This window comes from Gopherus flavomarginatus, chromosome 3, assembly GCF_025201925.1.
Source record: "Gopherus flavomarginatus isolate rGopFla2 chromosome 3, rGopFla2.mat.asm, whole genome shotgun sequence".
Taxonomy (NCBI): Eukaryota; Metazoa; Chordata; order Testudines; family Testudinidae; genus Gopherus; species Gopherus flavomarginatus.
In genome coordinates, this window is record NC_066619.1 from 20,968,876 (window position 1) to 20,985,486 (window position 16,611).

At 37.3% G+C, this 16,611-nt stretch overlaps 1 protein-coding gene across 7 annotated transcripts in view; it reads left to right on the plus strand.

Annotated features, from left to right (window-relative positions):
- WDR7 (WD repeat domain 7) overlaps nucleotides 1-16,611 on the plus strand; it is a 367,588-nt gene that overhangs the window by 56,124 nt on the left and 294,853 nt on the right. For all 7 annotated transcript variants that reach the window (XR_007773255.1, XM_050944630.1, XM_050944631.1 and 4 more), the window contains exons 11-13: nucleotides 226-474; nucleotides 2,112-2,332; nucleotides 11,343-11,538. Coding sequence is in view for 6 of the 7 variants with exons in the window: in XM_050944630.1 (XP_050800587.1) it covers nucleotides 226-474; nucleotides 2,112-2,332; nucleotides 11,343-11,538 (666 nt within the window). In the remaining variant the exon portion in view is untranslated. The remainder of the gene's footprint in view (nucleotides 1-225; nucleotides 475-2,111; nucleotides 2,333-11,342; nucleotides 11,539-16,611) is intronic.

The following is a 16,611-nucleotide window of genomic DNA, read 5'->3' on the forward strand; positions in this document are numbered from 1 at the left end:
TGATTAGGGACGGGAGTCTCTGGAGAGGGCTGTCAGGGAACAAGGAACGGGGGGGGAGGCAAAGCAAGTTTTATATAACATGGTCTCACCTATAACGCAGTGAGATGTTTTTGCCTCCCGAGGACTGTGTTATATCAGAGTAGAGGGGTATTGATAAATGGCTTTGAGATCTTCTCAAGACAGGTGCTGTCATTATTTTAATCACTTTTTTTTTTTTTTAAATAGGACTGCAAATGACAACTTCAACTTCTCTGCAGGAAGCTTTTTGTAAACTTACTCCTCGTCCTGCTGGAATTATAGACCAATTAAGCTTAATACCAAACAGTAACGAACCACTTAAAGTTACAGCCAGCGTGTATATCCCAGCACATGGACGCCTGGTTTGTGGTCGTGAAGATGGAAGCATTGTTATTGTGCCAGCAACTCAAACTGCAATAGTTCAGCTTCTGCAAGGAGAGCACATGCTGAGGAGAGGTATGTGAGCAAACATTAAACGTACATGGCTGAATTACAAAAGGTGCTGGTCATCTGCAAACAATGTTGACATAAATAGGAATTGTGGGAGCTCACTTTTCAGCATATAGTGCTTTAGCGAATAGAAGATAAAAAGGGAACCATTTTTACAATACCCTTGATAATCGCTAAATTCTTGTATATCAGGAGAAATCTAAATAATAAACACAAGCTGGTTCCTAGCTCATGTTATGCTGTCTGGAGTGGCTCACAACTGTTGGTGCCTACCTCATGATAGACTGTCAGAAAACAGGGTAGACACCCCAACATGGTATCGTGTTCTATAACTAGATTTCACCAAACCAGTAACAAATGTGGACTGGTTTATTGGATATGCCAATCTTACTGTGGAGTTACAGACAGTCCCCTTAGCCTCTCCAGTCTATCTTGCCATCCAACAAACTGGACTTTGTGATAAAAGGTCCCTTAAAAAATCATACCACATCAGGTTGTGCCCAGTCCCAAGAGACCAATCACTTATCTCAGATCAATTGGTACTCTAGATCTTACACCAAAGACAATGCTGGTAGCCAATTCTATAGTAAATTAACAAAAGGTTTGTTAGCTAAGAAAAGGAAATGAGTTACTGAGAGGTTAAAGCAGGTGAAATATATGCACAGGTGAGTCACAGTTTATAATTGCAAGTGGTGGCAACGATGTAATAAACTGCCAGTTTCCCAAAAGTCTTTTCAGGGTACCGAGATTGTCTCTGGGGATCTTTGCCTTGTATCTGGTGCACTTCCCTCTAAGAGTCCAAACAGTCCAGAGATGAAGGATATTTCCTTGAATCCATACTTACAGCTTCTTCTCACAGAAAACAAGCTGACAGTGTCACTACCCACATGGGCTTGTTCTTTGATGGTAGAGCATGAGGGATGCATTTTGAGACTGACCTCTAATCATCACACACAATGACCACTTCCTTTGAGATTAGCTTTTTTCTGTCAGAGTTCTTCATTTACATTCTACAAAGTTTCTTTCTCATTTGATGGGTTATTTAGTTACAGGGGTACACACAATATAAATGTTTGCTACTACATTATAACAGGACAAGGGGGAGGAAGCTTCCTAACAGTGGGGGGGCCAACGGCGCCTGAACCGTGGCCCCACCCCCTTGCATCACCCATTCCCCCACGGCCCCACTCCCACATTGGCTTTTCCCCCACAAGACCCTGCTGCCTCCTTCCCCTCATTACTCGTCTTTACGGCTTGTAAAAAGTGGGAGGGCCATTGTCCACTGCCCCACCCTGTTCCAACCCCCCTGTAACAGGACACACATAAGTGAAAACAATGCAAATAACATCCCTTTAGTTTTCATGAAGTTTAAACACCATGAAGTTAACAATCACTGTGATCTATACTACTAAACAAGTGAATTGGCCTTGGGCTTTGGCATGAGCTGGTACCTGTTCTACCAGTGTCACAACTAGTGTATCTCCTCGAGGGGTGAGGAAGGAAGAGTAAAGATTTGAGAATTCTCCCTGCCTCTTTTACCTCTCCTGCTAAAATTATACTCAGTTTTTTAATTAAAAATATTGTTGAATATTGAAAGTTATTTTTTTGTCCTATTAAACTTTTTTTTTTTATTTCTTTCCCAGGTTGGCCACCTCACAGAAGTCTCCGGGCTCATCGGAACAAAGTTACATGTTTACTGTATCCTCATCAGGTCTCATCTCGTTATGACCACAGATACTTGATCTCAGGTGGTGTGGATTTCTCAGTCGTTATATGGGACATCTTTTCTGGAGAAATGAAACACATCTTCTGTGTTCATGGTGGAGAGATTACACAGCTTCTAGTTCCACCAGAAAACTGTAGTGTAAGTTTATATTAAATGCACACTAGTATTGTGGATTCTCCACTCGTCTATAATGGACATTGGGGGTTAAAAGAAGGGCAGCTTTAAATAGCCTTTCCCTTCCTGGTAGCATCCCTTGATATTTTGCAATACTGTTTTTTGGCTGAAAAAGTTGGGTACCACTGGAAGGAAGTCATATGACCTTGCCAACTTCTTGCTATCTAAGTTCTTTCTCTTCCTTTAGTTTGGCACTGTTCTTGGCTAAGCAGTTCTGCTTTATTCTTGTTCATTCCCATACTCATAATTAAGGCTAAGATTTTGTCACGGATATTTTTAGTAAAAAGCAGGGACAGGTTGCAGGCAGTAAGGAAAAATTCATGGAAGCTCGTGACCTATCCATGACTTTTACTAAAAATATGCATGACAAAACGGGGAGCTGCGGGGTCCCCATACCGCCATGGTGGATCCGATCTGCAGGGTACCCCTGCTGCAACTGGGAGCTCGGGGCCCCCACAATTCCTAGCTGTCACAGGCAGTGGGGGGACCTGGCAGCTCCCAGGTGCTGCCAGCTCAAGTCATGGAGTCTCTGGAAGTCATGGATTCCATGACTTCTGTGACCTCTGTGAGAAAATAGTAGCCTTTATAAACTCCACCAAACTTCCTTCCTAAATTAAAATATTTCGCTGAGTGAACTTTTTATGACCAGATTTTAAAATCCCTGCCAAAAAAAGAAAAAAAATCACAATAGAACTACTTACAACTAGAGCTGTCACATGATTAAAAAAATTAATTGCATGATTAAACAATAATAGAATACCATTTATTTAAATATTTTTGGATGTTTTCTACATTTTCAAATATATTGATTTCAATAACAGCGCAGAATACAAAGTGTACAGTGCTCATTTAATGTTTATTTTTGATTACAAGTGTTTGTACTGTGAAAAAAAAATAAAAGAAATAGTATTTTTCAATTCACCTAATACAAGTGCTGTACTGCAATCTCTTTATCATGAAAGTTGAACTTACAAATGTAGAATTAAGTACCAAAAAACTGCACTCAAAAACAAAACAATGTAAAATTTTAGAGCCTTCAAATCCACTCAGTCCTACTTCTTGTCAGCCAATCACTCAGACAAACAAGATTGTTTACATTTGCAGGAGATAATGCTGCTCACTTCTTGTTTACAATGTCTCCTGAAAGTGAGAACAGACGTTCTCATGGCACTGTTGTAGCCGGTGTTGCGAGATATTTACATGCCAGATGCATTAAAGATTCTTAAGTCTCTTCATGCTTCAACCACTATTCCAGAAGACATGCGTCCATGCTGATGATGGGTTCTGCTTGATAACAATCCAAAGCAGTGTGGATCAACGCATGTTCATTTTCATTATCTGAGTCATATGCCACCAGCAGAAGGTTGATTTTCTTTTTTGGTGGTTTGGGTTTTGTAGTTTCCACATTGGAGTGTTGCTCTTTTAAAACTTCTGAAAGCATGCTCTACACCTTGTCCCTCTCAGATTTTGGAAGGCACTTCAGATTCTTAAACCTTGGGTTGAGTGCTGTAGGGATCTTTAGAAATCTCACATTGGTGCCTTCTTTGTGTTTTTGTGAAATCTGCAGTGAAAGTGTTCTTAAAATGAACATATGCTGGGTCATCATTCGAGACTGCTATAACATGAAATTTATGGCAGAATGCGGGTAAAAGAGAGCAGGAGACATACGGTTCCCCCCCCCCGCCCAGGATTTCAGATTTAATTAATTCATTTTTTTTAATGAGTGTCATCAGCATGGAAGTGTGTCCTCTGGAATGGTGGCCAAAGCATGAAGGGACATATGAATGTTTAGCATGTCTGGCACATAAATACCTTGCAAATGCATGTTCTCACTTTCTGGTGAAATTGTAAATAAGAAGTGGGCAGCGCTATTTCCTGTAAATGTAAACAAACTTGTTTGTCCTAGCAATTGGTTGAACAAGAAGTAGGAATGAGTAGACTTGTAAGCTCTAAAGTTTTGCATTGTTTTGTTTTTGAGTGCAGTTACGTAACACAAACAAAAAAATTAACATTTGTAATTTGCACTTCCATGGCAAAGAGAGTGTACTACAGTACTTGTTTGAGGTGAATTGAAAAATACTTTTGTTTCATTTTTACAGTGCAAATATTTATAATAAATAATATACACTTTGATTTCAGTTACAACACAGAATATAATATATATGAAAATGTGAAAAAACATCCAAAATATTTAATAAATTTCAATTGGTATTCTATTGTTTAATAGTGTCATTAAAATGGCAATTAATTGTGATTAAATTTTTTTGCAGTTAATTGCATGAGTTAACTGCAATTAATTGATAGCCCTACTTACAACCTTAACTAAACCAAGGCAAATGAGTTGCTGTGTTTTATAATAATTACAAAATAAACCTTAAAAGTTCTATTCTCTTTCCCCCCCGCACCCAATTCAAGATTAGCATCCTTTTCAGGAAAAGGACACATGCAGTATATTGATTTGAAGGAAAGGTGGTAATATCCTCCTATAAAACTAATTTCACAAATGGAAGAGTTACTGCTAACTTAATAACCTGTTCAGTTGTGCTGGTAGTTTAAAGCCGCATCAATAGATGTGCTTAAAGACCAAAGGGCCTAAGTGATATATAAAAAGTGAACGGGGAGGGGGTATGAGCATATTTGCTGAATGCCTGGCAAACATCCGTTCTGTTGAGCATTTGAGAGCTAACTGCATTATGTGCTGATCACTGAATCATAATATCTCTGTTTAGCTGGTTCAATAAAGCCTCACTTAACCTTTGACCAGAGCACTACTATTTATTGCGATGTATATGCAGATTACACCTTATAGCATGTTAAGTGAAAAGGAATTTTCTTTCAGTTATTTTTAAAATCAAACTATATGAGATCCTGCAGTCTGACATGAAACACTGTTTGTTTGTTTAAGATGTTGTCAATGTGTGGATTTTTCATATGTGGATTATTTTTCTCACATTTTTTAAAATAACTGTTACATTTTTACACCAAAAGATAACGGATGAAGAATAGCATAGATTCTGATTTTTAAATGAATGATTTTTAGTCTAGGCTTTTTAGTTAAATGTAGACATTTTTAAAATGTAGTTTAATTACACTTTCAGCAATGTGCTAATCTTAACTGGACCAAGGAGCAAGCCACGCTAATGCAGCAGCAGATGTTTCCCAAGTCTTAAAAGTGTATTTTTCCAGCAGAAAAATAATGAAGAGGGTGAGGGTCCTGGGCACAGGATTTTGTTCCTTTGCAAAAGAACTTCCTGTTAAAATCTTTTAGAAGGTTATAATTGGACAGGAAGCTGGGTAAATGCAGTGTCAGCATAAATGCATAAAGAAGACGAAGAAAAAGAAGAATTTTTCTTACATATAAAATGCTTTATTTCACAGGATCCAAAATATCATTACAAATTATACGTACATCACTACTGAAATGCATGTTCAGGAGCGGATAGCTTCTGACATCTGATGCACAACATGATACACAACAGTGTGTGGAGGGAATTTTAGCTAAGCTCATGAAGGCATGCCTTATAATTGTCCATGTTGAGCATAATTTAGATACTTATATATTTTAACTTGTTAAAAATTGTATTCTCTATTATAAATCAGAAGGATTGTAAGAATTCGGTTGTCCTTTATTTTGCAAAGAGACTTGCATCAAAATTGTTTATGATCTTTAATAATGCTCCTTGAGGTGCTATTCTTCCATTCATTGTCTTTCTGTGCTGTTACTAGGGGATTTCTGTAGGGAAAATGTCTTTCAGAGGTTCTTCTCCATTTGTGATTTCATTCCTTGAAGGTTATTTTTTACTATATTATTTCTTGGGATAATTGTAATAGCATATAATAAGCATTTTTGGATGATAATTTAATTTGGAAGTTTTGATATAACATGTTATTCTTTGATTCATTCTATATTGATTTTTTTAAAAAAATTTTTGTTTGGCATCTACTTTTTTTAAAAAATGGTACTGTAGTGACATGAGCTACTGTTTTGTTGTTTATGATATTTGGCTTATCTCAAGAACTGGAAGTTAAATATCAGAATATTTGGAATCTCAGTGATGCCACCATTGCCTTACGCTACATGGTCCTGAGCCTGCAAACACTTATTTATGTCGCTGACTTTTATATACATGAATAGTTGCACTAACTACTTATGTGTGTTAGCTTTTGCAAGATCAAGCCCTGAGCTTGGTGATAATCATACTGAGCTATGTTCCACTCCTTTACAGCTATTTTCAAATAGTTCTTAAAAAAAAAAAAAAACCAGTAAAATATAGGGGGCACTCTCACATACTTAAGTTAGCAAATGTCCCATTCTGAGTACCGAATACCAATTTTGGTGGGAGACGCTTATTAAAATAGGTCTAAACCTGACATAAATTATTACAGATATTTTAATGGAACGCTTTTTGTGTGAATTGATGAAGCTGATAAATTGTCAGTAGAGACTTCCATTATTTAAGGAGTACTTTGCTTTTGCTTTTTTAATAAGCTTGTAATGAATAGCATTTAGGGTCTAAAGAAAATAGTGATCAGAACAGTTCAGTTGCTGTATGGCCCATTATTTCTGTTTATGTATATTGAGTGGTAAATTGATAATTTGTTGCCATCATTTCTAAAAGGCCTGTATTGTCCCGTGCCTTGTCCTTTCAGATGTTGCTAATGGAGGTGTTCAAGCCACCATTACTGGAGATGTAAGGACAAGTTAGATAAGACTAGATGAGACTAATATTGTAAGTATTAGGGCTGTCAAGCAATTAAAAAAAGTAATCATGTTTAATCATGCAATAAATTGCACTGTTAAACAATAATACAAAACCATTTATTTAAATATTTTTGGATGTTTTCTACATTTTCAAATATATTGATTTCAATTACAACACAGAATACAAAGTCCACAGTGTTCACTTTATATTTATTTTTATTACAAATATTTATACTGTAAAAAACAACAAAACAAAAAATAGTATATTTCAGTTAACCTAATACAAGTACTGTAGTGCAATCTCTTTATCATGAAAGGTGAACTTACAGATGTAGAATTATGTACAAAAAATAATGACATTCAAAAATAAAACAATGTAAAACTGTAGAGCCTAAAAGTCCAGTCAGTCCTATTTCTTGTTCAGCCAATTGGTCAGACAAACAAGTTTGTTTATATTTGCAGGAGATAATGCTGTCTGCTTCTTGTTCACAATTTCATGTGAAGGTGAGAGCAGGCGTTCACATGGTACTCTTGTAGCCATGTCGCAAGATATTTACATGCCAGATGCACTAAAGATTCACGTGTTCCTTCATGCTTTATCCACCATTCCAGATGACATGCGTACATGTTCATGACAGGTTCTGCTCGATAACGATCCAAGGCAGAGCTGTCCGATGCATGTTTATTTTCCTCATCTGAGTCAAATGCCACCAGCGGAAGGTTGATTTTCTTTTTTGGTAGTTTGGGCTTTGTAGTTTCCACATCTGAGTGTTGCTCTTTTAAGACTTCTGAAAGCATTCTCGTCCCTCTCAGATTTTGGAAGTCACTTCAGATTCTTAAATTTTGGGTCAACTACTGTAGCTATCTTTAGAAATCTCACATTGGTACCTTCTTTGCATTTTGTGAAATCTGCAGTGACAGTGTTCTTAAAATGAACAACATGTGCCGAGTCATCATCCGAGACTATTATAACATTAAATATATGGCTGAAGCATAATCAAGGAGTGTCATAAGCATGGAAGCATGTCCTCTGGAATGGTGGCCGAAGCATGAAGGGGCATATGAATGTTTAGCATACCTGGCATGTAAATACCTTGAAATGCTGGCTATAGAAGTCCCATGTGAACGTCTGTTCTCATTTTCTGATGATGTTTTAAATAAGAAGTGGGCAGCATTATATCCCATAAATGTAAACAAACTTGTTTGTCTTAGCGATTGGCTGACCAAAAAGTAGGACTGAGTGGACTTGTAGGCTCTGAGGTTTTACATCGTTTTGTTTTTGAGTAGTTACGTAACAAAAAAATCTACATTTGTAAGTTGTGTTTTCACAATAAAGAGATTGCACTACAGCACTTGTATGAGGTGAACTGAAAAATACTACTTTGTTTATAATTTTGTTTTTTAAAGTGCAAGTATTTGTAATAAAAATAATATAAAGTGAGCAATGTACACTTTTTATTCTCTGTTGTAATTGAAATCATAATATTTGAAAATGTAGAAAAACATCCAAAAATATTTAATAAATTTCAATTGGTATTCTGTTGTTTAACAGTGCAATTAAAAGTGCGATTAATCGCAATTAATTTTTTAATCATGATTCATTTTTTTGAGTTAACCACGTGAGTTAACTGTGATTAAAACTGGAGAGGCGTCAGAAAGAATGATCCTCATAAGCTTTTATGGCATAACTACTATAATTCTGATGGCTTATGGTGCTCTGTTATTCAGCACTGGGCCTGTTCTGTGCACTGTACGTCAAGGTAACTCCCATTGATATAAAAGAAGGGTTGTGATTTTTATAGAGTTTGAACTGTGCATTGTGCTCTACAGATATCGAAGAATTCGTAGGGTAAGTTCTTGACCCCATTGATATCAAAACTCATGTATACTTTGGTGGGATAAGAATTTAGCTTATTCTGTATATTCTAAATTATGTTTATGCAGCACTCACTGGGCTGTGCTGTAATTTACTGCCAGGATTAGGCATTCATTGGTAAATAGAACATACATTTTGTTAAGGAATGGACTTCTGGAGGTAATGATTATTATGGGGGTTTGGGATCCTATACTGGTTGGGCTGATAATTTGATGACAGTAACTTCAGCTCTGTTGTAAAATGACTTCAACCTAATTCAGAATTCATTTGTTGTATGCCTACTGCCATTCTTTAGGTCAGTACTTCTCAAATGGTGAGTCCAGAAATACCAGTGGGTTGTGGGAAGTTTCTGGATGGGTCATCACATATAGGGCTGTATTAACTCATCCCTGGGCCCTGGTGGAGGCAAGCATAGTCTTCTCCCGGCACAATGTACAGGGGAGAGAGAGGGGTGCAGTTGGAGAGCGAGCCTGCCCCACAGTCACGTCACAGTGGTGATTCCTGTCCTGTGGGGCTGGGCCCTGCTCTGGGTATTGTGAGCTGGTGCACAGGGTCTCAGTGCCACTCAGGTTTCGCCTAGCTGCCCCCCGGACTGAGATCCAGGCCTAGCCCTGCGGGACAGGAACTGCCACTGCAGGATGAGTTCTGTGTGGGTTTATTCTCCAAACTTCCTGCAGGCCTCCTCTCTTCTGGGATTAGGGTTGCGTTGGTGGAGTGGAGTTTGCATGTATATAATGGGGGTTGCAAAAGAAGGAAAAATACAGTTTATGGGTCACCTTAGTAAAAAGTTTGGGAGCCATTGCTCTACATGCATATAGAAAAGTTAGTCATACATTACTATAATAATAATGAACATTATATCAACAAATTATACTAAAATAACTTAACAATACACAATGATGTAAATACTTATAGAGTCTGTCTCATTTACTTTAATTGTTACTGAATGTTTATGGCTCCATTCAACTTGTAACTGTTTAAAAAAATTAAATACTTGCCCAAAATTAAATGTAATATTAAATGTAGTTTGCAATGATGCTTGAATTTAAAGGCATAAAAACAAACTTGTTCAGGAGTATCTTGCTTCTGGTATTCTTTTCTATTTGAATTATTTCTGATGGTGTGTCTATATGTTGATTTATTGATTAGTAATAAGGGCACATTTTTGTGTGTTCAATTACGCAAACATTAAAAGAACCACAGCCAGTGGTAATAAAGAATAAGATTGGGTTTTTTTATGGAAAATCTTATTTTGACAATTCACCTAAACAGTAACTAATTGAAAGCTTCAGGAGCAATATATGCGTGTTTGATAGAAATTCCCCTTTGTCAGCTATGTATTTTGACCTTTAAAAAATAGGAAATGGGAGGTGCAGAGACCTTCATCCTATCCTTTCCTCTCCTACAGCAAAGTTGTGAATTAATAGATGTACTAGAAATACTGTTTTAGGCTCTGATTTTACAAATGGCTCTACTTAGGCTGACCCCCCAAGGAAGTCAGTGGAAAGCTACATTGGCACAGAGATTTATAAATGCGGAGCTCCCTTCTGGATGAGGGCTGTAGTGTCGTTCCTTGTATTGGCTCATGTTTCATGTTGTAATATAATAAAATGAAAACAAAGATTCTTCTGAGAGTAAATAATCTGTATTTGTTTTGAAGGTGAACTATTTTGTCAAATGGCTGAATTGTTTTTAAAAGACTGCAAAACTGTTCAAAGAAATGCTTATTTCTTGTTCTCATTGCATTAATTTTGCAGCCTTTCAGAAAACATCTCAGTAAGTGTTTGGATGAGATGCACTTAAAAAAAAAAAGTATTTAAACCTTATCTCGAAATTTTCTTCTAATAAGGAAAAATGTTAGATAACTTCAGTGATCACTTTTTAAGAACAAATGAATGTATATCAAGGTTTGAAAAATTCAGAGCCTCTTAATTAATGTTAGTTAAATAACATCATTGGTTTTAGTAGTTTAGTGTAGTAGTTTTCAGATACTTATTTACTGACACTCTTGTACCATTAAGCAATATAGGAGAGGCATGATGTCCATTATCTCCTAACACCTGTTCACAGCCTGCTTAGATAAGCAAGTATGTTCAAGTGGTTAACAGGTAACTTCCTAAATTCTGTTCCCAGCTCTTCAATACGTGCAATCTTTAGGAAATCAGTTAAGTTCTCTGCGTGAAATCCTGTACCTGTTAAAGTCAAATGGGAATTTTGCTATGGACATGGATGGGGTTAGGATTTCACCCTCCGTGTCTTATTTGTAAAATGGGTAATGGTAGTAATTATAAAACTCACAGATTATTGAAGTTTGTTTATTACTTAGATCTCTGATGAAGAATGATATGGAAATGTAAAGTAATCTTATTATCATCAAGGCACGTTTTATTTTTCAGGCAAGAGTCCAGCACTGCATCTGCTCAGTAGCCAGTGACCATTCAGTAGGACTTTTGAGTTTGCGAGAGAAAAAATGCATTATGCTGGCATCTCGTCACCTTTTCCCCATTCAAGTAATAAAGTGGAGGCCTTCAGATGATTACCTGGTGGTGGGATGTGTAGATGGATCTGTTTACGTCTGGCAAATGGATACTGGTAAGGTCAAGTGCAAAAAACTGAACAAAATATCCCTTCATTTGGAGCTAAATTCTACTTTTTTGGGATATGTTCTAAAAGGTTTGTCTAGCTTTCCATCTGTAAAACAGATTGGCATGACACTAAACGTACATTATCACATGTTACTTTTGGGAAATATACCTCTCTATATACCTAGGATTCTTTGGTGCCACAAGCTCTTACATACATTCCAGTAGTTGAAACCAATAATTAGTTCTTGATTAGATTTGGGGAAATCCAGTTAGCTGTGGTTATTTTTTCCTCACTTAATTTCTTATTCATCTTTAGGAAAGCTAGTCAATGCACTTGGGCTGGCAACTGCTGGACACACTGATGGAGACTTCAGTAACTGTCTGTTTACATTTGTCCATAAACTTGAAGTAACTGCTGAGCAAGCACAGTGCAGTGGTTAAATCAACAGGACTTGGAGTCAGGAAATCTGGATTTTTATTCCCAGATCTGCCATTGACTTGTGTGATCCTTGGGAAGTATCTTAACCTCTCTGTGCTTCAGTTTCCTTGTCTGTAAAATGGGGAATAATCATATTTACTTACTCACGGGGGTGCTGTAGTTGATTTGATTTGTAAAGTACCTTAAGATCATATGATGAAAGGTGCTCTATAAGCTGTTCTAAGTAAGTAAGTAAAAGATGGATAATACTCAAAATACTCAAAATACTCTTTGAATTCAATTGGAAGCATTTAGGAGGATGAGAATGAGTTTTAAATAACAGGTGCTCTATAAGCTGTTCTAAGTAAGTAAGTAAAAGATGGATAATACTCAAAATACTCAAAATACTCTTTGAATTCAATTGGAAGCATTTAGGAGGATGAGAATGAGTTTTAAATAACAGAACAGACAACAGTGTGTAAAAGTGATAATATGATGTAGAAAATTATATATTCTAAGGCGTTACAGATATAGAAAGGAAATAAATCAAAAGACATGCGGTGTTAATCTGTGGAAAGCCATCCTCTCGTTAAACCTACCACTGTAGTAAATCAGTAATATGCACATCTTCAAATAGACAGTTAGCCTGGGTGACCTGATTCATCACATTGTTGGGGGTGGAGGGAAAACATTACAGTAACATATCTTTCTGTGATAGGGAAAGAAGAGGTGGTTTCTGAACTGCAGGGGAAAATTTGAAATGTACTTGAAGGGGAAAAGGAAAGTACATCATGAAGTCTTTTGAAATATAATCGGAGCAATAACAGGACAGGACAATAAGAGGAAAATGTCTGCATGGAACCAGATTCATCCAACCTAGCAGATGAATGAGGCAAATTGTGCAAGGCTTTTTTCGTCTTTGACAGTCTGTGAACTTCTCTTCAAGGCAGATCTTTCTTCATATCTGATGTTGTAGCTAGTTAGTTTTGTTGCTTTTCTCTCAATACACTAGGTAGAAGCAGGAGGAGGTCCTACAGCTGTGCCATCTATTTATCATTACTTCACAGTCTGAAGTAGGAAATAACATCTATTGGGTTATGTTGATGATTTCACATACTGTTCAGTGTAACAATGTGAATTATGCTTTTGTGTACCAGCAAAGCTTTGCTTACTGAGATGGAGGCAAAGTTTATACTGCCCTGGCCTCCATCACTGTTTCCACTAGGGAAAGGAGCAGTTTTAAATCTCACTGTGAGGGGGTGCAAATGAGCTTCATGTGAGGGGGTTGCTGCAAGGAGGAAGTGAATAAGCACAGTTGTCTGGGTACTATGCTCATGGTTTTTCCTGGCAACTTACACGGACTTATGTGATTGTGCTGACCTCTGTGGCCACCTTGGCATAGGAGAGGTCATGGCTTCTTGTTTTGCTTCAATCCTGTGTGACCTTTTCAGTGCCTAGGCTCTCACCCACAGTTTAAATCCTGGTGTAACAGGAGTTACATAAGACATTAATAAGCTTCTCAAACATCATTAACTGAACTGATACATGTAATATTCCTGCTACCAAAAGTGTTTCCACAGTAGGATGTGGTTTAATATGAAGAGCACTTATATTTCTATTAATTGAGATTATTGAGCTAGGGAGAAATAGGTTTTTTTTTTTTTTTTTTTACTTAAGATGCTTTGTTAACTTATTTTATCTAGAACTGGGGCATGATTTTTTCAGTGATCTTATTGTAGGCAAGCAATTTTTTCAGTGATCTTATTGTAGGTATGTAATTGCCCAAATTGGAATTTGGCAGGGATACCATAACACAGGGTTCGGCAAACTTTGAGAAGTGCTGTGCCGAGTCTTCATTTATTCACTCTAATTTAAGGTTTCGTGTGCCAATAATACATTTTAAGGTTTTTAGAAGGTCTCTTTAGTAATATGTAACTAAACTATTGTTGTATATAAAGTAAATAAGGTTTTTAAAATGTTTAAGAAGCTTCATTTAAAATTAACTTAAAATGCAGAGCCCCCCCTGGACAGGTGGCCAGGACACAGGCACTGTGAGTGCCACTGAAAATCAGCTCACGTGCTGCCTTTGGCACCCGTGCCATAGGTTGCCTACCCCTGCCATAGCATTTCCATCTGCGGAAAAAGATAAAATAAAATAAAAACCCAAACCAAAAACGTTTAATTATCACTCATAGTCCCAACTTATTAGTCAATGGCTATTAGCCAGGATAGGCAGGGATGCAAAACCGTGCTTTGAAGTGTCCCTGGCTTCTGTTTACCAGAAACTGGGAATGGGTGATGGGATGGGTCACTTGATGATTACCTGTTCTGTTCATTCCCTCTGAAGCACCTGCCATTGGCCACTGTCAAAAGACAGGAAAAAAAGTGGCTAAAAGATCAGTCATATACCAGACCATATACCAGTCAACCATTTCTCTCATAAACAATGTTCTACTGTGCAAATATCCCAGCACCCGTTGCTCCAATATTCTAAGTTCAGTACAGGAGTAACTGGATGAAATTAATATCCTGTGAGATCAGCTTGAATGTATCACTAGGAAGGTACTGGGGAAAAGAACTGGAAACGTTTTTCCTATAAATTGGGACTCCTTGTAATGTCAAATCTGAAAAAGACTTCAAAGAACATCTTAAATGTCTTTAAAAAAAATGAAATGTACTATTGGTCCTAATAAATATTTCAAAGCTCCAGTTTTGAAGTCACTTTTTTAATCTAGTCCCACCACTGTGGTTAAAGACTTTTTTACCCTTTGTACTTTGACAGGCTGCTGGTACATTATTCTCTCAAAAGAGAATAATGTACCAGCATTGTCCTCAAAAGGACAAGTCATGACATAAAGGGCATATTCCATTATGTTTTTTATATTCTTTAAAAAAACTTTGCCTTTAAAAATTTCAAATATAAAGTCTTTAGGTACTTATATGGCAGCATCTTATTATGGTACTGGCCCAGAAAGAATGCAAGTACCAGAAACTTTCTAGAGAAGGCATAGTGGCCGACATATTCAAAAATGGATGGCTAAAGCTAGAGATGTGGATAAAGTGACATGATATTTTTTTCAAAAACTCTGAGTACCCAGCATCTTCCATTGAAACATCTTGAAGTATAGTTTTCACTGAGGGTGTGTGTGTGGACACACCTATATGCACATATATGAGATTACATCCTGTTGAATGAAACTAAAGATTGCAAACACAAGTGCTCAAAAATTAGGAAATGCCAGGATTAAAGTTGCTTGGGAAACATTAATTCAGATCCTTGTGAGACACTGGATTGCAACCCAAGAGAGCTGGGGATAGAGCTCTGCCAGACTTCCTATGTGATGTTGGGCAAGACGGTATTATCATTCATACTCACAAGGAGCTGAGCTCAAGCAACCTTGATTCTGGCACTTATTAACTTTTGAGCACATAACTTTGTTTTTTAAAATGATTGTGCCAAATCTGTGTACACAGCTGTATTATCAAGTAATAACTAGATACTACTGATCTCCAGAGCTCATAGTAGAACCTAACAAACCAGGCATCCAACATTCCATTGTGATCTAGCTAATATATGTGTAAACCACTGGCTAGCATATGTTGTGCTCCCTTCTAGTGGCTAGCCTATACAGAGGATAACACGCTGCTTCTGCTATTAGTACTCCTTTATCTCAAGTGGTAGAACTTGTGCTCTGGATTGAAAGGTCCTGGGTTCAAAACCTGTTGATGAGCCTCTAAAAAATCTATTGGAATCTCTCCACCCCTGCAGGAGGTGCAAACCACAAAATGAGAACCTGTGTCTTACTCCCACATTCACAGGGGCACTGCTTTTTAGAATGAATAAGACTCGTTTCTAATATAGTAGACTCAGACATCTATTGCCAGAATGCATCTAGTGCTCCCTCAGTTATCTGATCAGCAAAATACTGTGGGATACTTGCCTCCTTCACAAGTTAGCGTTAAGGACTTGTCAGTAATAAATTCAGTGAAATGCACAGAATTATTAATACTGGTAAGTGAAGTTGCTGAGATTAGAATTTCTGGTTTCCTTGCTTCCAGGCCAGCACTACTGCCCATAAAATAGTGAGATGAGGGAGTACCGGCGGCGGCTGCTGCTGCTGCTGTGCCCTGTCTGGAGCTAGAGCTCTGTGAGGCTGTGGAGCATGCTCAGTGGAATGATCAGAGACTTCAGCAGCAAGCCTCTTAAAAGCTCTGCTGAGCATTTGAAAATGGCAGTTTTCAGAGTTTTATTATTTAGCACTGGGGCAAAGGAGAGATTATCAGCCTGTCGTATTTCCAGTTCCGGTCTCAAAGCGTGAAAGCACTACAGCTCTTAACAGAATTTTTCATCGATTTCTTTGAACACTAACAAAAGTTTGTTGTTTTCACTAACCTCTTTCTCAGAAATGGCTGAGATGTTTTTGCTTAAACTAAAAAATCTAGTCTGAGAGAAAGCATGGAAAACTTAAGCCACAACAAGTAAAGTCTGACAAAGTTAAAAGTAATTGGAAACAGGCTGGTAATGGAAAGTGTTAGGCAACTCTAAATGTTGCTACTGACTTTGCCTACGATAAAAATCAAATGTAGTGGTTGTGATTTTTACATCCTGTAATTGCAAGGAAATGCAGTAAAATCCCACCACATTAGGAATATTAGTTTGGT